This window comes from Myotis lucifugus, unplaced genomic scaffold, assembly GCF_000147115.1.
Source record: "Myotis lucifugus unplaced genomic scaffold, Myoluc2.0 scaffold_438, whole genome shotgun sequence".
NCBI classification, from domain to species: Eukaryota; Metazoa; Chordata; class Mammalia; order Chiroptera; family Vespertilionidae; genus Myotis; species Myotis lucifugus.
This window is the reverse complement of record NW_005871486.1, coordinates 528,381-539,281: the sequence shown is the minus strand read 5'-3', so window position 1 is coordinate 539,281 and position 10,901 is coordinate 528,381. Positions and strand designations below refer to the sequence as shown.

General features: G+C 59.6%; 1 protein-coding gene across 1 annotated transcript in view; it reads right to left on the bottom strand.

Moving 5' to 3' along the window:
• Positions 1 to 648: 648 nt before the first annotated feature.
• SDC3 (syndecan 3) overlaps positions 649 to 10,901 on the bottom strand; it is a 13,209-nt gene continuing 2,956 nt past the window's right edge. The window contains 8 exon segments of the mRNA XM_014468238.1: positions 649 to 4,452; positions 5,357 to 5,648; positions 6,939 to 6,947; positions 7,118 to 7,153; positions 7,155 to 7,220; positions 7,222 to 7,724; positions 9,041 to 9,158; positions 10,142 to 10,224. Of these exon segments, the coding sequence (XP_014323724.1) occupies positions 4,286 to 4,452; positions 5,357 to 5,648; positions 6,939 to 6,947; positions 7,118 to 7,153; positions 7,155 to 7,220; positions 7,222 to 7,724; positions 9,041 to 9,158; positions 10,142 to 10,224 (1,274 nt within the window). The 3' untranslated portion in view covers positions 649 to 4,285.

Here is a 10,901-nt window from a genome sequence, read left to right as displayed (position 1 = left end):
CCCCCCCCCCCCCCTGTGATCGCAGAAGTCCGTCTGTGCTTCCAGGGCATGAACTCCTCCTGTCCTGGGTTCCACTATTCTGATACCATCATCCAGGACCCTGTGCCTGAGGCTGACTGTGCCAGGCACTGTGCTGGGTCCCCCTCATTCAATCCCTGCCCCATTCCATCTCAGGGACGTTGTTCCTTGTTGTCCCACTTTACAGGTGAAAAAGTGAGGCTCAGAGAGCCCAGGTCACTTCTCCGGAGTCAGAGCTAGCAAATGCCACCTGAGCCTGACACCCGGCCCATCAGATCCCAAAGCCATCCCACCTCGCCAGACCATTCCATTATCCTCTGGTCCCAAGATTCGATCTTTGCAGCCTGAAACCACAGTTCTTCCTCTGGGGTGGCCCCCAGGGCCCCCAGTGCCACCACAGCCTGGCCCTCACCCAACCACAGCCTGGCCACAGTCAGCTCCGTGGTTTCCCGAACACTCAACCAACAGCAGCTTTTACCATAATGGCCCCCACAAGGGGTGGCTGGTCAATTCTCCCTGCTGGGTTCTCAAGTTCTTTTAAAGTGGAAGGTGGCTGAGGTCCAAGGGGGACTGTGGGCTGCCCCTCCCCCAGTGACCTCTATGTTCCTCTCACAGTCTGGCCACAGCACATCATTTCAGCTTAATTTTATTTCCTCTTATAAATGGGCACAGCACGGGAAGTGTTAAAAAACAAACAAAAAAACCCAAACGGTTCCTTCACGAGCCTGGGACAGGTGAGCACCCACGGGGCAGGCGCCTTGGTCACTTCCAGTCTTCTTCCTCGGCTTTTCCTTAAAGTTTTGGCCATGAACTCAGGATAGGTGTGGTTAATAAACAGGTTATGGGGGAGAGAGGACAGGGAAGGCCTGGGGCAGGGAAGGACAAACTCCCAGCCACCCCAGGACAGGTCCTTGGAGGGCTCTGTACAGGAGGAAGGACGCGCGGGAGGGACACTGTCTTCAGGGGGCTCTCTGGAGCCACGCTGCCTACAAAAAATATTTACATGCATTCGCCACGCTGGGCCGGGTGCGCTGCGCTGCCAGGTGGGCACCGAGGGATGCTGGGGCCATTAGCCCTTAGGCAGTGACTGCAGGCCCGGTCTCGGCATCTCTGTAAATCTGTACAGTTCAGGGGCTTCTATTTACAGGCGGGAGGCCTGGGAAGCAAGTCCAGGGTGGTGGCTGTCAGAAGCAATTCAGAGAGCTGAGGCGGCGGCGGCCACTCCTGCCCGGGAGGCAGATGGGTTTGCTCCCTGTGCCCAGGGCCCCAGCTGGAAGCATGGACAGATGACTTTGCCAACCCCGGGGGGGTCCAGCGCCGAGCATCCCAAGCCACCGCCCGCAGACCTGCCCGGCCCAGCCCTTCAGAAGTGCTCCCTCTGGCCCCTGGGAAGACAGAGCCTGGCTCCAGACACCACAACTGGGGGTGGGTCCAACCTTCAACTCCCAGCCTGCCTCGTGCTCCCTGCAGCTGGGCCCCAGGGAGGTCCTCAAGCCACAGTAGCTCCCCCTCCTTTGGCATTGGCCATGCTGCCAGGAAAGGCCAGGGCCCACCAGACACCCTCCCCGGGAGCACCAGGGTGTCTGGGGATCTGGGCAGGCCCTGCCCCCACATTGCACCTAGGAGAGCGCCAGCTCATCCTTTGAACCGACCTTGTGGATCGCCTTGCCCGTCTCGGGCCGGCCGGAGTGGATTTGGGCTGGTCAGACCGTTGAACTTCATAAGGATAAAGCCTGGACATTTGCCCAGGGCTCCATGAACCAGGCCCTCAGTCTCTCCTCTCAAATGCTAAGGGCACAGAGAAGAGGCCGGTGCCAGAAGGTAAAGCCCCGAGTTGGAAGCCAGGCCCCGAAGTGACCCAGGCAAGCCACCCAAGCCCACTCCAGCCAGTCTGAGCCGGAGTCGCGCATCCTGTGCTGGACCTGCCCCCATCCCGCCACAGGTCTCTGGTTTCCCAGCCTTGGCCTGCCCAGGCCTTCTCACCAGAGCTGCTGCCCCAAGACAGCAACCCGCCGGGATCAGGGGGGAGGGAGGCTGAGGCCTCGGTGCCACCCATCCGTGCCCCAGCCCTTCCTCTCCAGGCGGACTGAGGCCAGGTCACCGTCAACAGTTTGTGGGCCCAGATGCCTCTCCCCATGACATCCCCCTCCAAGGCTGGGACCAGCTGGGTTCCTCACAAGCCTCCAGGCCCCGCTGAGAGGGGCTTTGGGGTCTGCACGATGGAGCCCCAGCCTGGAAGGAGGAGGGTGAGCAGACGGGCTGTGGAAGCCCTGAACCTCGCCCTCACCGCTGCAGGCACCCCCACCCTCACCCAGCAGAAGTCTGCTGCCAGTGCATCTTGAAAAGGGAACAGAAGTAAAACCTGGGGTCCTGGCTTTCACCTGGGTTGCAGGTGAGGGGTGGGGGTGTGAGCACCAGCCAGCTACCGAGCAGACCACATCCCAGGCTCCAAGAGCCCCCACTGAGCGCACCCTCCCCAAAGGAGATTTGTGACCCCACATTTAAAATAGCCACGGAAGTGGCCCCACTTGCAAGGGTAAAGAAGGGGGAGGCGGGCTGGGGGCCGTGACACCCGTCCCCTCCTGCTCTCAGCCCTCAGCCCTGGGCAGGGCGTCTGGATGGGCTGCTTCCAGCTGCAGCCAGAACTGCCAAGTTGTTTGGCCAAATACGTGGACAAGGTGTCAATGGGGGAGGCCCAGGGAGGACCCGGGGTTGGGCTGAGGGGGGCCTGGAGAGGCCGAGGGGAGAGGGTGCAGAGGGCCCGGGCAGCAGGGCCCACCCTCACAGGCACTTTGGAGACTTGTGTCCTGGGAGGCAGTCAGCCCCTAGCTCAGAGCAGGAAGGCGACGCAGGGAGGCCAGGAGCCAGATCACCTGCTCCCTCCCCACCCAGGGCCTTTGGTCCTGGGAGATCCATGCCCCCTCCCCAGCCCTAGAATTCCAGGAACCAGCCTGCCTTCCTAAGCAAGGCTCCCGGCTAGTGGGGGACTGGCCCCAAACCAACCCCTTGCAGGCTTTAGAGGAGGGAAGCAGGCTGGGGTGTGCAATGCCCTGAGGGGCCTGTGGCAACTCCTCCCACACACTTTATGGGAAAAGCCAGTGCCCACCTGTCTTCCTCCAGTGTGAGAGCAGGCTGTGTGGGGTGAGCCTGCATCCACGTGGGATTGTGACTGACACACCGGGGTTGGTGGCAAGTGGCTGGTGGGGTGCTATGGTGAGGGACTGAGTCTGACAGGGCAACTCAGGGACCCAATATGGGCTGACTGTTCCGGCTTGGTTCCGCCCTCCCAGTGAGCCTGAAAGCTAGAGAACAACTTGCATGGTACCAGATTGTATGTGCATGTGTAAAGAGACACAGTGAGGGAAGCAGGCCACACCGTCACCACTGGGTGACAATGACTGGTGACTTGCATTGTCGTAGCATCTGGGGGTGCATGAGAAACACATGAGAAGAAGCATCTTTGGGAGGATGTTTGTGTCTGTGACATATCTGGACTGGCAGGGTGGTCAGGATTGCGTATGATTTTGTCATTTCGTGCTTCTGTCTTTGGATGTGACAATATGTGTGACCTTGTGGGAGATGGTATCTGTGCAGAGTCCACTTGCAAGAGGGAGGTCAGAGCCCAGCCCTCCTCACCAGTGACTGCCAGGGCACTCTTGGGAAGCCAATTCCTCAGGGACAGACTGGGAAAGAGTGCATGTGCAGTGGGTGGGGTGAGGGTAGAGTGAACCCACAACCTGGGGCAGGCCAGGACAAAACACACTGGCAACAAGGGGCACACTCTTACCCGGGTATAAAGGGGCCCTGGGAAGAAGCAAGAGGTGGCAGTGTCTCGATTTCAAGGGCTGAGCTTAAAAATGCTTGTCCTGGAAACTAGCCTGAGTCCCTCTCTGCCCTTAAAAGACCTCAGCAAGCCCTGTGGGGCCAGGTTGGAGTTCAAGCCAAACTAAAGCCACACCCTTTCTTCCACCAACCAATCAGGAGCTTCTTTCCTGCTATCCATCTGACACAAGGTCCTGAAGCCCAGGCTAGTGGAAGACAAGAGATGAGCTCGTAAGGGCACAGTCTAGGGCAGATGGCAGTGCCCCCTGTGCCTTGGGGAAGATCTGTGTGAGGCTGACAGTCTGGGCAGACCTTGAGAGGGCGGGCAAAGATGAACTGGGGCCAGGCCTTCTCCCAGGCCCCATCCTAGGCCAGGGCTGGTAGAACAGGCCGGGGACTGGGCAGAGGGGCGATGCTGAGGCTCTGGGGAGGCACTGTGGCTCCGCTAGGCATAGAACTCCTCCTGCTTGTCAGGCTTCTGGTATGTGACGCTCGCCTGCTTGGGCTCCTCCAGAGTGTAGCTGCCCTCGTCTTTCTTCTTCATGCGGTAGATGAGCAGGGTGACCAGGAAGGCGGCGAAGAGGGCGCCCACCACCCCACCCACAATCACAGCTGTGGAGGAAGAGAGCAGAGGTCATGTCCAGAGGAAGGGGTTGGGTTGGGGGGGGGGCGGTAATGGCTTGGAGGTGAGGGGAGTACCTGGGGAGAGGAACAATGCCCTGAAAAAAAGGGGCAAAAATGGGGAGAGGGCTGGGAGACTGGAATCTGAGACTGGAGTTGCTGCCATTTGTAGCCCTCACTGCAGCCTGGCCAGGCCTAGTTGCCTAACACACACTAACCCATCGAAGCCTCATACAGCTCAAGGGTGGGGCTATGGTCCCCATGCAATGTAAGGCACCATCAGTGGAAAGATGTTCCAGTATTTCCTATACCATCAGGAAAGAACAACTCTGCCAACTAAACTACGACCCATCCCAAGCAGAGGAGTTAACATATGCACAGATGTGCACTAAGAATTCGTGCAAAATGATGATCTCCATTCTACAGATGACGAAAGGGGAGCCTTGGGAGGGGAAGGACCTGCCGAGGCCACACTGCTCCTCCTTAGTGGGGACTGGGGATTGGACCTTGAGTCCGGACTCTTCAGGAGACTCAGCCAGGGCAGGTCCTCAGTGACTGGGGTCCAGGGTAGGGGCAGATCAAGCTAAAGAATGGGCTCAGAAATCAGGACCCAAGGAGGGAGGTCCAGGAGGGTCAACCAGCATGGCCCAAAAAGCAGGGGTCAAGGGCAAAGTCTAAACAGGGGTCAGAGGGTGCTGAGGAAGGTGCTGGAGGTAACGTGAAGTCAGAGTCAGACCCTGGGATGGGTGAAGGTCAAGGGGGAAACCAGAGGGCAGGTCCTGGGTAACTAGGCTCCTAGAAAACTCACACCCTGACCATCCTCCAGGGTTCCTGGAGGGAAAACTGAGGCCCAGCCAGCTGCCCCACCCTGAGCTCCTCCTGAGCCCCATCTCACCTACAAGCACCTCCTTCCGCTCCAGGATGCTCTTCTGCGGCAGCTGAGCCGCCGAACTGCCCGAGTCGATGGCATTGTCCAGGAGGCCAGGGCCGGGGCGGGCACCCTTGGGCAGCATCCCAGGTGGAGGCGATGGCTTAGCCGCAGCCCCACCCACGGCCACCACCTCATTGGCTGTGTCTGGCTGCGTGGTCTCTTCCTCTGGCAGCTCAAAGTCCCCGCTGGGCCCCCCACTCACTGGTACCTCCGGCTCATCCCGGATGGTGGTCAGCAGTGACTCTGGAGTTGGGGTCTGTAGAGAGGATGGCATGAGCCCAGGCGCCAGGCCCCAGCACCCCCAGCCACGGGGCAGCCACATACACACACGCACACGCACACAGTGGACTAACACTTACCAAGCACTCTATGTGCCAGGCACTGTGCCAAGCACATAATGAGCATTTACTCTCACAACATCTCCATGAAGGGAGTATTGTTACGCCCAATTTACAGAACAGGAATTGGTTCAGAAAGATAGCTTCTTCCACAGCCAGGAAGCGGAAGAAGCAGAACTAAAATTCAGATCTCCAGCATCTGTGTTTCTAAGCATTTACTGCACTGTCTCTGTCCTCCCCTGGCCACATACTGTCCCATCCTATCTCCTCCGTCACTTCCCCTCCCGCTGCCGTGGGGGATTCCTGCTGAGTTTCTATCCCAGGACTCCGGGTGCAGCTGTTACACTCTTGGGCCGGGTCCCCAGTCCACATGCCTGAGGTGGAGGTGAGTCCGAGAGCACAACTGCCCAGCCTGATGCCCCTTGGGGCCGGGTGTCCAGGGAACCAGCCCGTGTGAGGAGAGAGGAGATGGCACAGGTCAAGTGCATAGCACTGAGCGTCAACCCAGCTACAAGTGGTGCCCAGGGGCAGGGTGCTCCTTCAGACTAATAACACCACCAGTGATTATGATAATAATACAAAAACACATGGTTTGTTTACCACAGCCAGGCATTGTCCTCAGCACGGGGATACGTCAGGGAACTTAATTCTCTCAACACTATGATTTACATTCTTATTTTCTCCTTTCACAGATAAAGAAACAGAGGTATAGCCCTAACCGGTTTGGCTCAGTGGATAGAGCCTCGGCCTGCGGGACTGAAGGGTCCCAGGTTCGATTCCGGTCAAGGGCACATGCCTGGGTTGTGGGCTCGATCCCCAGTAGGAGGCGTGCAGGAGGCAGCCGATCCATGATTCTCTCTCATCATTGATGTTTCTATCTCACCCTCTCCCTTCCTCTCTGAAATCAATAAAAAATATATATCTTTTTTTTTTTTAAAGAAAAGAAACAGAGGTATAGGAGGTATAGAAAGGATTGGTGGCTTCCTGATGTCCCATGGCTAAAAAGTGGCAGAAGTTCCGACCTCGGCTGCCTGGGTCCCGAGACTGCTGTTAACAGAACACACCGGCTCTGGACCCTCCCCCTCCCCCACCAACACACACATCACCCAATTCCTTCCTAATATTCTAAAACCCAGCCTGATCTCTCTTCCATCCCCATCCATCTCGCCCTCCATCCTTATCCTGTGACTCACACCCAGCAGGGGCACTTCAGCCACCTCCCTCTCTCGCCCTCCCCATCCAGTCTGGCTCATCTCCAGAACCTTCCCATCCTCACCTCTGCCCAGCTCCATCCTCCCTCCCCAGACCCTGCCCCCCCCCACCCCCCCACCCCCCCCACCCCCCGGGGTCTCACTCCCTGTCCTCTCCCCTGCTTACCTGAAGCCACCTCGGGTGGCCGGGGGGCAGTGGTCCCCAGGGGCAAGGGTGCTCTTCTCTGGGGTGTCAGGCTCCTGGGGGGAAGCTGGCCTGGGAAGGGCCCTTGGCCTGGAAGGTAGCTTACTTGACCAGCCTGGGTGTTGGGGCCTCAGTGTCCAAGACAGCCACCGTGGTGGGAGGTGAGGGCGCTGCTGGGGTGGTGGCCCGGGCCGTGGCTGCCGTGGTCAGTGGAAGAGGAAGCAGCCTCCGTACGCCGGTGGTCCTTATGACAGAGGTGGTGGCCGTGGAAGGGGGTGCCGCAGGGATGCTGGGAGCGGCGGTGGCCTCTGTGGCAGGCACCAAGGCCACGGTCGGGGCCCCTGTGGTTGTGGCAGCAGTGGTAGCCATGGGAGTGGAGATGGTGGTGGCTCTCTGGCTGGGCTCTTCTGGGACCTCCGTCACCATTGGGAGGCTAGTGGCTGGCTCTGGTGTGGGACGCTCAGAGGGGAGCTCTTCGAACGGGGTGCCCACGGGCTGGACATCCACGGTAGGCAGCACAGCAGGTGTGGTGGACACTGCCAGGGCCACGTCTGGGCTGAACCGCATGGCCGTCTCAATGCCTGACTCCTGCTCGAAGTCTGAGGGGTGGGGGAGAGGAGAGAGCTAGGGATCTGGGCATGAGGATCCCAGGGAAGCAATGGCCATCAGATGAGGGGCTCCCGACCCTCACTCCTTGCACAGTTTTCCCAGGACAAGACGAGGGAAAGGAGGAAGGCACAGTCTGGCCAAAGGTTACCAGGTGGCTGATGGCTGGTGGCTGTTCCCCAACTCCTCTCTGCCTAGCCGAAAGTTCCTCGAGGGGACCATCTCTTCCGGAAGCCTTCTATGACTACCCCAGCCACCCAGCCTGGAGCTTCTAACAGGCTGAATCCAGGCAGTGGTAGGGCCTACTGGCCGCAAATCTCCATAGAGGCTGGGGCAGCAGGGGAAGGGCATTCAGGGAAGAGGCAGTGGGTACCTTAAGGGCTCCCTGAGGCACAGGCAGAGGGCAGGGGTAGAAGGAGACCTTCCTACAAGGGGATGCCTGAGCGATCTGGAGAAACCGCGTCAAGTGAAAGGGACTTGGGTGGGAATGTCTGCACGCAGCTCCTACGGGGCCTGACCCAGGCGCAGGAGAAGCGAGGAGGAGCCAGGAAGGTTTGGGAGTGGAGGCCTGACCCATCAGAGATGAAGTTAATGAAAATTAACTCGCAAGAGGCTTTAGAAAGTGGGCTAACGTAGGGAGACGAGGTGGCTGCGCAGGGCCAGTTCTGTGGCACGCAGACCTCCTACCGCCTCACGAAGCCTGTCCTGTCCTCTCACTGGGCTCAAATCTCAGCCACACCGTGCAGAGCTCCCTCTCTGTGCCAGACCCTGAGGCCTTACGCGGAAGCCCTCCAGACTCTGCAAAGAAGGTATATATACCTCACCACTCACAGATAAACACGGAGGCTCTGAGAGGAAAGGCGGCTTTATAAAGGTGCTGCAGCTGTTGGTGGCGAAGCTGGGATTTGAACTCACACTACTCCGCTGGCCCTTCCGGGGGCGGGGGGGGGGGGGGCGAGGACTTGCCCTGCTAAGTCCCCCCAAGTGTTGGAACAGCACGGAAAACCGGGTTCCTGAGGGATGTCTCTGTTCCCACCTGGAGGCGAGGACACAGAGCAGAACCGTGGGGAGCCGGGAGTCCTGGGCGTGGAGGCCATAAGGCCCTGGTTCCACTCCCAGGATAACTGGCCCTTCATGTGCTTTGAGGTCCATGGGAGACCCCAGCCTGGCCTCCCCTCCCCCACACCACGGCTTCAGGGAGCCTGCAGGGGGTCCTGTTGCCTGAGATCAGCCTTGCGTGGGGCACTGGAGGCAGATTGACGTGGCCAGCTCGACACACACGCAAGGAAAAGGAAGGGGAGGTACTTACAGCCCGAGCCGGACCCCGAGTACAGGTCGTCCAGCTCATCATCGGGGAAGGAGTCATCGTCCCCGGAGCCCTCAAGGTCCACGGGCCTCTCAAAGTTCTCACTGCGCCAGCGCTGAGCCTGGGGAGGGCAGACACAGGCCCTGGGCTCAGCACTGAGGCCAGCAGCCCGGACACACCCAGAGGGACAGAGTGAAATGGAGGGACGGCATCGGCTGTGGCCTCCAGGTGGGCAGAGCGGGGTGGGCCTGACTACCCCTTCCTGCCCACCCAGGGGCCAGGGTGACAGCCCTCTTGCTGACGGCCACCACTGAGGACCTGTCACTCCCCGCCCCCGGATCAGAACCGCTGGGTGGCAGGAGCAGGCTGAGGGCCAGAATGCTGGGTTGGAGTCCTGGCTCCACCACTTACTAAATGTGTGACGGACGTGGGGCGAGTTACTTAGTCTCTCTGTGCCTCAGTTTACTCATTACTCATAGCAAACAGCATCTGCCCTATCGGGTAATGTGCTGAGAGGTGTGCAGAGCTGAGCGCCTCGTATACAGCAGGTGCTCAGCACAAGTTAGTGTTACCCTCCATGTGGACCCTCTTCCACTGAGGACAGAGCTGAACTGCCCAGCGCACCAGCTGCCCCAGATGTGACAGTCAGGCCTGGCTTGGGACCCAAAGCCTCACACCTTGAAATTCCAGACAGGACAATTAGTCCCAACAGACAGGCATGGCGGTGCTGAGATCTGGGGCTCTGGGAGGAATTTCCATGGATAAAGGTGGGGGGCAGGGAGAGAAAGAGTGCAGGCTCCAGCCCTGGGTCCTCCCCAAAACTAGAGGTCAGCCCCCCTCACCTCCCCACAAAGGATCTCAAAGGCAGAGTCAGCTCAGGGCCTGATGCTGCCCCAAGGTCTCTGGGGGTCAGGAGAGCGGAGAGGGGCTCCAGGGTCCAGCTCACCAGGCCCAAGACTCCCCTACAATCAGAAACTGGGAAGACGGGGACTGGGGCTCCTGGGGCCTTCCTGCAACCCTGGGCTGAGAGCCAGCGCCAAGAACATCCAAGACAGGCCTGCAACCCCCTGGGAGGAGCAGGCTTGGCCCCACCTCCAGCCACACCTTGACCCTGAAGGAGCCCAGCCACAGTCCCTGCCCCTGAGGGCTTTCCAGAGGAAGGCGAGATTGACTCCTGCTGCTCAGAGCTGAAGGTTAGCACCTGAGTCTTAAACAACTGACATGAAGAGAGAAAGACGGAGGGAATAGAATGCACAGAGGCTCCGGGTGAGGAGTGGGGGGCAGCCTGTGCTTTCGGAGCTGGCCCTGCCCGCCTCCAGCCTCATCAGGGTCTCTCTGCACCATCCACTGGTTCCAGCCGCCCTGGCCCCTCTGTTTCTGGAACCGGCCTGGTCTCTCCTGCCTCTTTGAATCCTGCCGCTCCCTCCACCTAGAACACTCTTCCTTCTCCAACTTTGTGCCACCAACTCCTGCCCCTTCTTCCGAGAAGCCCTCCTGCTTTATCTTTCAGAGCTTTTCCTGCTGCTGAATTCCTTTGAGCTGTGGCAAGGGCGAGACAGGGCAGGGGCTGAGGCTGGGGAAGCCCACCACAGAGGGCCTTCAGTGGCCACCTGACGACTTTCTCTGAGGTGCAGGCTGGGCACCGCACTGTCTGACTGGCATGGAAGCCATGGAGGGTATGTGAGCAGGAGGGGGGCTGGATCCGCCTCTCACCCCGCCCCTGACAGGCCCCCTATTGGAGTTCGTACAGAGCTAGAGAGAGGATCCCAATCCTGGCTCCCTGCCCCCGCCTCGACCACCTGCTTCTAAAGCCCTACTCAGCAGGCAGGGGCCAGGGCAGGGGGCCAGAAGATTCCCCTTCCCC